Genomic DNA, 14,931 nt, shown 5'->3' with positions numbered 1-14,931 from the left:
CAGACCTCTTGCAACATTCTCCATCCCACCTCCAAAGCACACTTTATCATGGAAAAAGCTGACCAGTTCTTTTGTGAAGCAGCACTAGTGTGTGATTTTAATTACCTTCATAGAAGAAAATACATAGGCTGATAAAGCCTCTTGATATTTACACAAATAAATATTTGTTTATTTAAATAAAATAAACCTGTGTCTTAGCACTCAGATCTGTAGCTGGATCTTCAAGTTCCTCACAGACAGGACCCAGGCTGTAAAGATAGGGGACAAGCTCTCCTCTACATTCACTCCACAAGGCTGTGTACTCACCCCCCTGCTGTACTCACTGTACACCCATGATTGTGTAGCCAAGTTTCCATCGAACTCAGTATATAAGTTTGCTGATGACACTACAATTGTAGGCCATATCTTGGGTAATGATGAGTCTGAGTACAGAGAGGAAATTAAGAACCTGGTGGCATGGTGCAAAGACAATAACCTATCCCTCAACATCAGCAAGACGAAGGAATTGGTTATTGACTTCAGAAGGAGTAGTGGACCACACGACCCCATCTGCATTGGTGGTGCGTAGGTGGAACAGGTCAAAAGTTTTAAGTTCCTCAGGGTGAGTGTCACAAATGACCTGACTTGGTCTAACCAAGCAGAGTCCACTGCCAAGAAGGCCCACCAGTGCCTTTACTTCCTGAGAAAGCTGAAGAAATTTGGCCTGTCTCCTAAAACCCTCACTAATTTTTATATATGCACCGTAGAATGCATTCTTCTAGGGTGCATCACAACCTGGTATGGAAGTTGTCCTGTCCAAGACTGGAAGGAACTGCAGAAGATCGTGATCACACAAACCATCTTCCGTCCTTGGACTCTATACCACCCGCTGTCGGAGCAGTGCTGCCAGAATAATCATGGACATGACGAATCCAGCCAACACACTTTTTGTCCCTCTTCCCTCCAGGAGAAGGTTCAGGAGCTTGAGGATTCATACGGTCAGATTTGGGAACAGTTTCTTTCCAACTGTGATAAGACTGCTGAACAGATCCTAACCATACCTTCCAAATATCCGGACCTGACTTACACTACCTTACTTCCCCTTTTCTATTTTCTAATTATGATTTATAATTTAAATTTTTATTATATTTACTTCAATTTGTACTTCAGGGAGCACGAAGCACAGAATCAAACATCGCTGTGATGATTGTACACTCTAGTATCAATTGTTTGGTGACAATAAAGTAAAGTAAAATTATGTGAAAAAATATCAGGTGGCTCACTTTCAGGAAGCTGACCATCTTGTTTTTTATCTTGTTTATAGTGTTTAATCTAGTATTATTGGTAAATATAGTTGTCATCCAATTTATGAAGAAGAGAAAACTGCACCATTTTTGAAAATTACTTTTACCATCCATACCTGGGGGAATAACTGAACGGTTTGGTCTCAGGTGTGTGGCGATGTCACAAGGAACTCTGTTTGATTCCCAAGGGAACGTGTCTGCAAGCTGATGACACTTCTGTTCAAGCTTCTGCTCATTTTCACTGCTCAGTGTTTCAGTTGTAGACAAAAACAATAATCCCAACATTGTTGAAAGCAAGATTCCTAATGTGCTATTTTACTGCTCTTCAAAACGTCGAACATTGATGTTGATAATACATAGTACACATGTTCTACTGAATTATAATCTGTTTAAGCATTACCAGAAGTTGCAGCAGCCAGCAAATTTGATAATATGAACAAAATCATATTTGAAAGTAGAATAGATGCAAGTCCAAGGCATCTGTTGGCCCATTGGGCTCAACCATCCTATGCGGACAGTCACCCCATAACGATATTCAACGTTTCCAAGGACTTGTCTACGAATCCTTACAAGATTTCTTTTGTATAAAGATTTTGCTGGCCAATTTGAAAGCCTGTACCACCACCTTCTTCTGTTAATGTACGTGTCTTGTGTTTACCTTATTGCTGTTTATCTTCTATCCATGTCCTGCAGTGTTGCCTCCATTGCCTGTCAAATTTGAAAATTACTTCCAGTCTTTACTTGTAACTCAGCCCTATGTCACACAAGAAAACTATTTTATGGCCCTTTTCTACATTGCCTGGGATTTTCATGTATCTGCCTAATCTGTTTTTGTTGTATTATACAATGATGTGCTTTTGACAGTTTAGATGAGCACATGTTAAAATTCCAGCACTAAAGCCTCTAAGTTGTTTCTCAATCCTACAGAATGCAATCTTTCTCTATTTTGTTGTCGTTATGCAAAACTGCCTTTTATTCTGCTTTGACAGTTTTCTGTTTCTGCCACCTTATGTTGTGTCTGACGCTATTTTACAATACATGAAAAGCCAGTAAGCATTGGTAACATATGTTCTGTTGTGACTAGGACGTACTGGAAGAGCTGGTCACCAAGGAAAGGCTATTACATTTTTCACAGAAGATGATAAACCACTACTGCGAAGGTCAGTTTGGACATAAAACTTCAGAAAATTAGGTGTTCTGAATTGTCAGAGGAACACTAATCATTTGCTGAGTACGCAGAGCAAAAGCACACCTATTTTTATGGTAGTTTTTTTTAATAGGAAAGTTAATATTCAGTATGGTGAAAGGCATAATAGAGCTGAATATTTGCCTCACTATGATCTTAAGTTGTTTTTATATATTGTTCATGCACACTGACCAAATGCAAAACTGTTACTCACATTGTACAAGTACTTGATATTTAAAAATTATTACCTAAAATGAAAATACAAGTATTCTTTTTAATTAGAAAGCAATAATGTCAGTGAATTGCTTTGTGGATTTTATATGGCAAGCCAACTGTAGAGTAAATTGCTCGAGCTGCAGTTCCCACCCACACTCCACAAGGTGCCCAGTGTCAGAATGTAGCTGATAAAACTAGGGAACACCAACTATAACATTTTTGCTCTGTGTTTGCATGGAGAACTTGTATTTTAGAGAAATATTGTTAAGTTTTGTGAGGAACAAAATAGCTAATGTTGGAATTCTGTAATCTGTTCTCTCTTGTGAGTTTCTATTGCACTATTTAAGTTGCTTGCAATGCTAGCAGTCAAAATCAGTGTTTATAGTGAAGAGTAAGGACCTGTGCAAATCCAAGGTGTAACTCAAATAACTTTAAACCTACTGGGGAAAAGGCTGGCTCTAGATTTGTTTTCATTGCAGTTTCTTAATTTATCAAAACATTTGGAAACTGGTCATCAGTCCATATTGCATTCAAAAATAATGATTATTAACATATTTGTTCTGATCACATTAGCAAGATAGTTCATTGTTGAAAGCAACTCAGAAATTGTGTAGCTCGGGTGGTTGATGGTTGGGTTGAGTTGTTCATGCTGCTATACAGCCAGTTGGTGTTGATGATCCTTATGAATAGTTTTCTCCCTGTTTGGCCGACAAAATAAATGGGGCAGTTCATTGTTTCTTTCATGATAGAATGCAGGAATTTGATGAATACCGTAGTTTTTTATACTTAGCAGTGCTTTTAGAGTGTAATTAAATTTTTCAGAAATGTGCTTTTTTTCAGTTTAATATTGTTTTCTATTTATTCAGCATAGCAAATGTCATCAAACAAGCTGGCTGCCCTGTACCAGATTACATGATGCAAATAGATAAATTGCAAAGGTAACTGTCTGTGATTTTATTATGTATTAAGATGAGGAATGCTGTTTCTAGCTGTCTTAATTTGAGTGAACGGTCAAGTTTGCTAGAATGTTACCATATTTGGCAAATCGGATTAAATTTGTTGCTACTTCGAGTTTAATAACTACATTATCATTTAGAAATTATTATGTACTTGCCCACAAACGCAACGTTCTTGAAATTACCCAGAAATATAACATAGTGGATGTTGTAAATTTGAACTAAAAAGAGAAAATGACAGCATTAGCAGGTCAAGTGATACCTTTGAATGCATGGGTAACATTTCAATAGTCTATTTGAACAGTCTTTACTTTGCATCTCATTTTTGTGCTTCTTCAAAAATGAATTTACGTAGTCACATCAGCAGAGCTAAAGCAGTCACTGAAGATGTGGCAAGAGCAGATGGATGGGCAGATGTAGTTGGGTTGGTAAATGGCAGAAAGGGTCCACATATAGACAGTTCCTTCTCCATTCTTAAGGCTGCAAATTAAAGAAATAACTGGGTCTGCTCAGCAGTATTTCTTTTAGGTACCCTGCTATTGCAGCAAATGCTTTTTTAACTGAACAGCTTTGATCTAAAGGTTCCTCTGATTTTTGGTATTTTTCCTTTGAATACAATGATAAACATGTTAAATCACTTACTAAAAAGATATTTGCAGAATTAACAAAAACGATCTTGAAATGCACTCTGATTTTATTGATCCTTTATTTTTCATTCCTATACATTAGGGCATCCATTGTCCAGAATAAGAAAAGGCCACATATAAATCTATTTCTGAATTATTCTTCCTTCTGATTGCTGTGCTTTATTTTTTTAAAATTGTGTTTTGATCACATTGTATATTATTTTCTTCCATCAATCAGCATGATCTCATTGTCTATCCTAAGTAAATCCATCCTCACACTGAATGATAGCAACTCAATCTATTTCCATATACAACTTCCATTGGAGAATTTGGATAACGCACCAAATAGATGGCAGTCTTTACATTGCAGAAGACAAATGGATTAGGAATGTTTTATCTTGACCTCAGCATTATTGAACTGGGACATCAAGGCTGTATCCAATAATTGCAAAGAAAGGGAAGGTGGAAGTTGGGTTCTCTGAAGCTGATCTATTCAACAGCATTGGTACAAAGCTGCAATCTCTGGAATGGGCTTGAATGCATGTCCTTCACATTCTTATTCTGTTTTTAATTTGTTGTTTCAGGTTTTGTACTGATTTTTTTAAACCTTGTCCATTAACAGTATGACTTTGTAGTAATAGCTTCTATCCTGCCCTCATTGCAGTAAACAAAGAAAAAGGTTGATCAAAAATCCGATCAAACGAGCCACCATCAAGACCACACCAAAATACTTCCTAGAAATGGCAGCCAAAAAGAAGTAAGGTTTTTCAAAATTTTGTTTTTTATTAAATTGTCTACAATTAGAGTACATTAAGTTGCTTAACAAATCAAGTAATTTCTGAAGTAAAATTCCTGTACTGTTCTTTGTGAGCCTGATGCCAGACTGAGTATTCAGAAAGCTTACTAACCTAGGTACACTAGTTGTTCTTGTACCCTAATTTATATAAATTCTGTTCTGGAAATTCATTTATAAGGACTGGGTTGTATTTTTTTAAATGAAGCATTTGAATGCTAATTGGGTAAACTCATCTTTAGTTATTTTTGAATTCTTGTCTCAAGTAAAAGATAAGTCTACTGTTCTGTATTCATTTAAATACTTGCAATTTGTACAATCAGGACTGTGCGTACTATGTTAGATAGAAGTGTTATTACATTGTTAACATGTGAAAATTTAATTTACTGTGATGGTTTGGTATAAAAGTGCTCTGAATTTAGTCATCCAGTTTTCTTATTATGTTTTAGTATAAATGTTATTTGAAAACTTCTGAAATAAAGGAAAATGATGGAGCTGCTCAGCAGATTAGGCAGCACCTGTGGAGAGGGAAACCAAGCTACTGTTTTAGTTCATCACAGTTTTTGCATTTTATAACAAGAAACATTTCCTGAATGAAGCAAGTTAGATAATTTTGAACATGTAACTCCATACAGCACTCATTAACTCTAGTGTAGTTGCTGAGATGCAAATGGTAATTAGTAAACGGAGAACTAGTGCATTAATTAAAACACAGGAGGGCTGTTGAAGAAGTACTTGTAAATACATATATATATATATATATATATATATATATATATATAAAAAAAGAATGCAATGTTGCAATATATTTCTTGCTGTGTCTCGGGATCCCAGTTAGTGAACAAGCACTGTTAATTTTACTGTTTACAGAAAATTGATTCAGAAGAGTAAGAAGAAAAAAGAAAAATCCCAGAAGTCGTCAGTCACCGGTTCTTAATAAGGTTCCACAAGACGGCCAATGATGTTGGAAATGCTGAAGGTTTTATAGCCATATGCCTTTTGCGCAGACTGTGGTTGATAGCAGAACTGCTGATGCATGCTCTGAATTCTCAAGGGTGAAATGTCACCCTTATGTGGTCTCTTCTATATTGTATGTTTAAACTGTTCAGAATTAACAGGTGCTACAATATCACATACCAATGAGGATGTGAATTTCACATTCATTTTTTTCTGACATGGAGAATTACAGTCCTGATATATTAGATTTATACTTTAAATTATTTTGGTAAGAATTTGTTGTATGTGAACATGTGTATACAGAAAAGCTATGACAGGTGATTTATCATCAAAATGTCATATTTTTAAATTCAAGAATACATCATTGTTTGGAGCAAAATTGGCCTTTAACAGTGTTTGCATTATATCGTTGTATGAGAAGGATTGTAAATAAAACTTCGTATTTCATAATCGTCAAAGCTTTGGATAATGTCTCTCTGATCTTTCATTATGGTTAATACAGGGACATGAAAGTGAATGTAGAATCAAAGAAGCTAGTTTCTTAATACTTCCAGTATTCCTCTTTGTACTTTACAGTTTTCAATGAAAATATTATTATTTATACTCTATGTGGAATTTATTTCCCATCACTGGTTTGTCATGTCATCTTGACAGCACACATGAGTCAGTGTGATGACGTGAGTCTGATGTCTCATAGAAGACAGTTTGGGTAAAGAAGTTTCATTACTTTAAAAATAATCATAAACAAGGTAGCTTTTTCCAGTGATCAAACAACTTCACAGTTACTTTAGTGACATTTGCTGCCACTTACACTCTCTAGGGAGCCCCTATAAAAAGCTATTTTTGTCACCATTTAATTTAATTTACAGAGTCATTAAATATACCATTTATCTCAGATAATTTAATAAGCTTTCTGTATGTTGAAATGTGACTTAAGTATTCTAATCTATTCCCCCAAGAGCTCAAACCTTGTTACAGCAGTGGCATTACTGAAAAAAGAAAAGAACGTGCTACAGATCCAGTGTATTGAAAGAGCTATCCACCCCTTATCACTTATTAATTCCTGAAGAACAGCTGATTGAAGCTCACTGACGTCTCCATTCTTTGTCTTTGAAGTTTCTGCCAGCTATTTGCTAAATGCAGATTATCTTTCAGTTTCCAGTTAAATAAATTATTCCTTACGGAGAGACTGGAGAATTAACACACTGCGAATCATCGCATCAATATGCAGTCAACTACTTTATTACAGTACAATTCTTCAAACAGAATTCCACTTTTAGAAACTTAACAGTTTTCTTGCAACTTTGGCTAATTCAAGGGTCTTATGGTCAATATATTAATGTCAAGAAAATACCTAGCTTTTTGTGCAACAGTTAAACAATCACTCTTTGAACCTAATTATCAAAATGAGGCTTTATTCTTTGAGCTTCATTGGAACAGTGTAGAAAATCAAAACAACAATAAAAATAAAAGTAGACAGTAAAACATAGCCTAATTATGTGCATTAAGGACCAAAGGAACTCCCGATTATAGTCAAATAACCTTTGGCTGCCATGGTGCAGTAAATACTGGAGAGTGAAGAGAGTACAGCTTAGGTCAATACCAGGATGATTTAGTGAATGAAGGGGCTAACATATGAAGAGCATTTGGCACCTTTGGGCCTGTACTCACTGGGATCTCAATGAAACCTACTGAATGTTGAAAGAACGACATAAAGTGGATGTGGAGAGGATGTTTCCTCTGGTGGGGGGATCCAGAACTGGAGGGCACAGCCTCAAAATTGAGGGGAACCTTTTAGAACAGAAATAGGGAGGTATTTTTTTTTAGCCAAAGAGTGGTGAATCTGTGGAATGCTCTGCCACAGACTGCAGTGGTGGACAAGTCCGTGGGTATATTCGAATTGTAAGTTGATTCCCAATTGGTCGGGGCATCCAAGGATATGGTGAGAGGGTAGGTGTACGGGGTTGAATGGGATCCAGGATCAACAGTGATGAAATGGAGCAGACTGAATTCTGCTTCTGTGTCTTATGGTATTATTAGTTAGAGCTTAGCACTGAAATGAATAGTTTTGTCATTTCAAGGGAAAAAAGCTCCTGTGCTGCCGCCTTTGAACTCATGATTCTGGATAGTAGCCGGCTTAAATTTTAACATCCATTCTCGAATTGTCAAAATATATCACAGCTAAAACTGCTTGTAATGAGTGATCTAAAATCCTGTCTACATTGTCATTTTATTATATGTGGCAGCAGTACACTGCAATACATAAAAACTAAATAACAGTAAGTGTGTGTGTGTATATATACAATGATTATATAAGTAGTGCAAAGAAAGGAGAAAAAAGTAGTGTGGTAGTATTCATGGGTTCAATGTCCAATCAGAAATTTGATGGCAAAGGGGAAGAAGTTATTCTTGAATCATTGTGTATCTCCTCCCTGATGGCATCAATGACAAATGGGTGATGGGGGGGGGGGGTCCTTTTTCAAGTCTTATTTGAACATTTCTAAATGACCTATTTTATGACTTTTTCACATAATGTTTCATCAGAAATAAGTTCAAAGCTTAATCTAAACTCATTAGATATTCTAACAAGAAAAAAGGTTGTGTACAGTGTATGTAGATGACTGGTTAACAGCCCACCCATATAATCATATGCTGATGCACTGCTGTTAGTGACTGAGATTTATTTTATGCCCACACTTTGTATGTATCTGCATAAAGAGTCAGCACTATTCCCAATCAGTCAGCAACTGATTGGGTAATTATTGTTCAGGTAGTCATATATCTTGATCTAACAACTTTCTTCCCGTCTCCAAGTATCATAATTCACTGAACTGACCACTTGAATGACCCCTTATATCGCAAAGCAGAAACTTTTATACAGTATATCTGATTGCTGCAGGCAACAAGTCCCATAATTTTTCTCATTTTGAAAACACCTTTGTTTCCCTTGTCATATGTTCTTTCATCAACTGTGGTTCACTTATCTCCTCAGTAAAGGGAAATCCAAGGCTATGTGCACATACATCTGCTATTTTATTTTTGGTTACCAGTTTCAGATGGGATTAGCTCTGTCCATGTTGCAATTAGAACAACTGTTTATAATGACAATACCAATTTGTGGTAAGAGTAGTGCCCAAATTAAGAGGAGGCAGATCGTTCAAGAATGAGGAGAACAAAATGAATTTAAGATTGAAGGAGGCAAGAAAGGAAAAAATGATTTCTGGAGGATTGTTTCATATTTGGATATGTCTTTAAATTCTCTTGGCATCCATTTGTTGCATAACTGGATCTGATAACTCCAGTATGCTGGAGTATATTTGGTTTGCCCATTATGATGATTTTCAAACAATGGGTGTAATAACCTTGTGTACTGATTGAAAGAGGTTGCGTGTGGCTTTTTTATGAACTTCGACAAATCTTTTGAAAATTGTTTGGATGTGGCAAGGGCAGTTACAAATAGTTAAGCTGTTCTATCTCAGAAACTACAGACAATTAAGTCAGTCAAAACTTATCTCAATGTTATATAACAAAAAATAGATGGTGCTATACTTTTTCCAGTGAGTAATCTCTTTTATTTCCAACAAAGTCTATTTGTCACTGTTCTCCAAACATGGAAAAACATAATTTCTCAGCTTATCAAGGACTGATTGGATTTTTCTACCTTTTTATCTCGTCTCTGAAGCTTGAAAAGTTGTCCATTGTTGCCAATCCATTGAGGAACTATATGCCTTCGTATTAACATGCTAGTAACCATAAGTGCAAAACAGAACACGTATTTGCTATAAAAAAAGTTGGCAAAGAATTCTGAACAAATCCATATCCAGTGAACGTTGTATGGGTAAAGTGCTGCTGACTTAAGACAGTAAGAGATAAAGTATGTGGATTCATTTCAGGGGTGTCGAGTTAAAAAGCAGAAGTCTGCACTCAAATGAATGTTAAGCTATCTTGTTCCATGTTTGAAGAATATGCTCATTTATTAAGTTCACTAATCTTTTATGCAAGAGTAACCCCTTGTCCTGGAACTTGTGCCACCAGATCATATCTTTGATTGAAATACGTTCCCACAGAATCACCAGAACTTTCATTTCATTCTAATCCAAATATCTATTTACTGTACATCAGTTCTGAATCTACCTAAAATGTCAGCATCTAAATCCTCGGGATAGGCAAGTTTCCGAAAGAAGAACATAGAAAATCAGCAGCACATTATAGGCCCACAATGTTGTGCTGACCATGTGACTTCTAGAAGCTGCCTACAATTCCCCTACCACATAGAAATTTTAGATCTCAGACCTATGATGAGCCCCTTGCCCTGAGATTAGGTTTTCCAGTTTTAGATTCCTCCGGCATGGGAGCATTTCACAGCATCTACTTTGCAAAGGCCCTCAGAATGTTGTATGTTTCAGTGAATGTAATTATAACACAGGAGGTCATTTCAAGCCCATGCCCGCATACAGATCATTATAAACCCATTTAGTTTAATACCTTCTTAAACATCAGCTTTATCCAGGAATCAATCTTCAAGGATTTATTTTTTACTTCCAAGGTTTATACAGTACTATGCAAAAGTCTTTTGAGTGGCACATTTATACAGCTAGGTTCCCTAAGACTTTTGCGCAGTATTGTATGGATTCATGTTCAAGGACTCTACAATTTATGTTCTCAATATTATTTATTTATTTTTGTGTTTATTTTGTTTTTTATTTGCAGTTTCTCTTCGTTTGCACATTGATTGTCAGTATTTATGTGTGGCTTTTCATTGATTCTGTAACCCCCTGGGTCGCCTCAGGCTCGCTCAGCTCGTTCTCGTCTAGGGGGAGCAGCCTTCGGCCCCGCCAAACTGGGTAGTCAGCTGGTGTGGTTGCTGTGTGATGTCCCCGCCTTGCCCAAAAACAGACAGCACACCATAAGCGATTAAATGAGTACAATTTATAAAGGTTACTATAACTATGTGATTAATAATGATACAGTATATATGAAGAGAAAAAATAAAGAAAAGGCGCCAAACTTATCAAAGTCCAAACCACGTCGTGCACAACCATTGGAGCTCAATTACTGGTCTTTGGCCACCATTCCCCTCCAAACTCCTCTACTAGCAGCTCAGGACCCTCCGAGTGGTCAACCAAGCACATCTAGCTTCATCCCCCCTCCTCGGGGTACCTCCTGGCCTCGGACCCCACTTGGGGTTCGTTCCTCGCCCAGCTTACAGCATTGCGTCCTCTCTCTCAACCCCCTCGCACGGATCTGCCCAAAAGCCCGTCAACAAAAGCTTACAGACTCAGAAGAAAGAACATTAATCCCCATTTGGTTTACAAAGGAATACAATTCTCGTTATCAGTAAATTAGCATTCCTGCTAGTTAACAAAACAAAGAAGCCCTTTTGATTACATACACAGTAACAAAGAAAAAAGAAGAAACCCCCTTTACAATTCTATTGTATTTCTTTGTTCTACTGTTAAATGCCCACGAGAAAATGAACCTCAGGGTGGTGGTGGTTGCCCATTGTATCCTATGATGATAGGAAATCTGTGCAGGAGAGTTTTTAAAGTGGAAAAGCTGTTGCATTGGGGCAGTTCCACTCTCTCGACCTCAGAAGTCTGGGTCCAGTGGTACGAACAAGTGTCACAAACTGGGGGCTTGGTTGCAGTGGGTGACCATAGCATCTTCTATGCCTTGTCCTGCCCTTCGCTCTCCACCAAGCATTGAAGTGCCGTCGTTGGATCTCATTGTAGATCTGTAGTCCGCCAGAGTTGACTTCACATGTTAGGACAGGTATGTTCCTATCTCACTCGGATATGAGGCCGCTGGCTACCTTCTCTGGGTTTGAAGTGGTGTATGAGGTATGGCTGCTGTTGCATGCAAACAGCTACTTGAAGCCACAGTTGAGAGCTGTGTCCCCAGTGCAGATCGAAGGTGAGTGAGCTGCCCCAGAATGGACATGACAAGCCCGTTCACCAGAGGTGCTACCCCTTCCTGGACTCCCCATACACCCCTCGGGTGTATGGTGACACATGCATACTTAAATAATAAGTTTACTTCGAACTTTTAAATTAGAAGTCAGACATGTGGGAGAACTTGTATATCTACCACACAAATATAAACACTCCCAGTCCAATCAGTTGGTCATCCCAACACAGAACAATGCACTCCCTTATCTTAAATGCTGATTATAAAAGACCAGATCTTTTCTGCAGTCAAACTGCCGCCTGGTATTTGAATTTAGACATTTAACAATTCAACAGATAAGAGATTGTTTCTCTCAATGACACAATCATTCCAGTTTGTTCCCGTTCATTGGAACAATGTAAGTGAAGCCAAAGTTGACAACAATTATTAGGTCAGGATATATATTGCTGAATGGTGCATTGCATGAAACGTGAAACCGTGCATAAATTAAAATGATATAGTTATATTGATTCAGCCTTTATTGTAATGAAAAGGTTCAGACAAGTTTTAAAAGCGTTAACGTTTTCCAATGAACCTGCCACTGCCCAGCGGTGCGGGGCTGGTGATGATTGACAGGCGATGGTACGATGACCTTTGGGGAGGTGGGGGTTCCAACCCGGAAGTAGTTACTGGTTGACAAGGAGCTGAATCAAGATGGCGTTACGACCGGGATCGGGAGGCGGTGGCGGCAGCGGCAGTGGGTGAGTGGTGGGTCTCCCTTTCCCTGAGTCCCTCTTCCCCCCCTTATATTAAGCGACACGGGAGCATTATAGCAGTCGTGTTGGCGGCGATCTAAAAGAGTTCGGGCGCCGGGGCATCACTCTCCGTTGGGGGATGGATCAGGCCACCCTAACACATCTTTCTCCAGCTCCGGGACCCAGCTGGGCAACTTTTACCAATGTCAGTTACTCTCGCTTATAGTCTTCTGCTCCTGAAATAAACTGTCAGTCTCTCTTTCCTTCTGAAATGGTTATAAAGGCTTCCAGTCTGAAAGCAGAACACACCCCCTCCCTTGTCAAAAAGGACAGATTGGAAGAAAGTACAGGATTTTATTCCTTCGTTTCAAACTGTTGTGTTGCCGTTTGAAGGTAATATGATGTGCTGCACTGAATAATTGATGTTGCAGAAGGAAATCGGCCCTTCATGCATCTTTCATCCGGCATTACTAATTTAAGTACAATTCATTTGATGGGGAGGGGATTCAACAATTTGATTGCTGTTTCTTCCTTTCTCCGTTCTTCTCCCACAATTATAGTGCAATAGAAAAATTCATGAAGTCAGTGATTGCATCCCAGAGATCATGACAATGTGAAAATTCCTAGGATCATGACGGTGGAATACAGCAGTTTTGAATTTGCTTCGTTTCTCTTCCTAGTGTGTGAGAGTACAGAGAATTCCTGTTAATTAGGACACATTGGAACTAGTACATTTTGACCCAAATAAGTGACTGCCCCAGTTAGCTGAAGTTTCATGGAAATGGTTTAAAAAGGTACAAAAGGTTAAACTGAGTAATAGATAATGTATTTAGATGAAATGCAGAACAAATTAGAATACTATTACAGTACAATAAAATTTATGGGGGAATTAATCCACATTGCATTCTTTTGACTGTAAATGAACAAAGTCAGCACAGACATTTAGTGCAGGTATGGATTGCCTTTATACAATGCTGTCGACATATGCGTCCTCCATTTTCATTATAACATTCTTCAAATTCTTTGTAGTTTCTAACTTGCTGAAGTAGTAAAATCTTTTCATTTTCACTCCCGGACATTTCTGGCATCTCCAAGTCTGAATGTTTGAAAGCACAGTGAGCAAAACTGTCCTAAAGTGTACTGTTGCTTATTTCTAGCCAACTGTCAGTGACAAAAATCGCTGCTTTTTGAACTGACACCATTTAAAAACCATTTGCTGTAGGCATAGTGCAGTGCCTTATAGCCACGCAAATGCACAGGACTGACACTAGTTAGAAAATCACATAAAATGCTAGAGGAATGCAGCAGGTCAGGCAGCATCTACGGAATTGAATGAACATCGATGTTTCGGGCCGAGACCCATCAGGACTGGAAAGGAAGGGAGAAGATGCCAGAATAAAAAGGTAGGGAGAGGGGAAGGGGATAGCTGGTTAGAAACTGTCTACTGCCCAATTAAGCAACACAGTGTCCCAAATAAACAAAGCAATTCCCAGCAATTTTTTCTGTTAGTTTTTGTTCTTTAAGATTTGCCCCAAGTAAGTGGCTGCTCTGATTAACCAATATGGCCTGATTAAGCGGAATCCACTGTACAGGTCGTGTGAACTAAATCTTTAATGCTCAGCAGGTCTAACTGTAACCAACTTCAATTATTTTGGCACAGCTGGTATGAATGAATGATTGTTTCGTCAGCTGGCTCATTGATCACAGGCAAGTAAATCCATGTAGCCAAAAAAATGAAAGAAGGATTAGTTGTGTGTAATATTTTTCGTACTGTGCCATTTATAGATGTCAGACACTCACTTATAATGTAGTTGTTGAACTACGGGATTATCAGTCAGCAGACTGGACAAGAGGCATACACTTAAATCTCAACAGCTGAGGAAGTTAAAATCATGTAATTAAGTCTGGAATTACAGTGAAACTATTTGATTGTGGTAAAGATTCATCAGATTCACTTACGCACTTCAGGGAAGGAAATATGACATTCCTACTTCTTCTCACAAGAGGACATCCACGGCCTTCTCTCGTGCCATGATGAGGCCACCCTCAGGTTAAAGGAAACAACTCCTTATATTCCGCCTGGGTATCCTCCAACCTGATGGCATGAATATCGATTTCTCCTTCTGGTAAAAAAAAATTCCCTTCCCCTCTCCTCCACTTCTATTCCCCACTCTGTCCTCTTACCTCTTCTCACCTGACTATCGCCTCCCCCTATGTCACCTCTTCCTTCCCTTTCTATGGTCCATTTTCCTCTCCTATCAGATTCCATCCTC

General features: G+C 38.1%; 2 protein-coding genes across 10 annotated transcripts in view; both read left to right on the top strand.

Moving 5' to 3' along the window:
• Nucleotides 1–6,469, top strand: part of ddx52 (DEAD (Asp-Glu-Ala-Asp) box polypeptide 52) — a 37,860-nt gene extending 31,391 nt beyond the window's left edge. For both annotated transcript variants that reach the window (XM_059973381.1, XM_059973382.1), the window contains 4 exons: nucleotides 2,368–2,443; nucleotides 3,552–3,623; nucleotides 4,932–5,024; nucleotides 5,931–6,469. In XM_059973381.1, the coding sequence (XP_059829364.1) occupies nucleotides 2,368–2,443; nucleotides 3,552–3,623; nucleotides 4,932–5,024; nucleotides 5,931–5,997 (308 nt within the window). In that variant the 3' untranslated portion in view covers nucleotides 5,998–6,469. The remainder of the gene's footprint in view (nucleotides 1–2,367; nucleotides 2,444–3,551; nucleotides 3,624–4,931; nucleotides 5,025–5,930) is intronic.
• A 6,110-nt stretch (nucleotides 6,470–12,579) lies between these two features.
• The window catches only part of synrg (synergin, gamma), a 117,333-nt gene continuing 114,981 nt past the window's right edge, over nucleotides 12,580–14,931 (top strand). For 4 of the 8 annotated variants that reach the window (XM_059973379.1, XM_059973373.1, XM_059973378.1 and 1 more), the window contains exon 1: nucleotides 12,601–12,664. In XM_059973379.1, coding sequence (XP_059829362.1) covers nucleotides 12,618–12,664 — 47 coding nt within the window. In that variant the 5' untranslated portion in view covers nucleotides 12,601–12,617. Of the gene's footprint in view, nucleotides 12,665–14,931 lie in introns of all 8 variants that reach the window. The other 4 variants (XM_059973380.1, XM_059973372.1, XM_059973376.1 and 1 more) reach the window with 3 other exon arrangements.

The sequence above is a fragment of the Hypanus sabinus genome, chromosome 6 (assembly GCF_030144855.1).
Source record: "Hypanus sabinus isolate sHypSab1 chromosome 6, sHypSab1.hap1, whole genome shotgun sequence".
Lineage (NCBI taxonomy): Eukaryota > Metazoa > Chordata > Chondrichthyes > Myliobatiformes > Dasyatidae > Hypanus > Hypanus sabinus.
The sequence above is the reverse complement of the archived record's forward strand: the minus strand, read 5'-3'. Positions and strand labels throughout refer to the sequence as shown.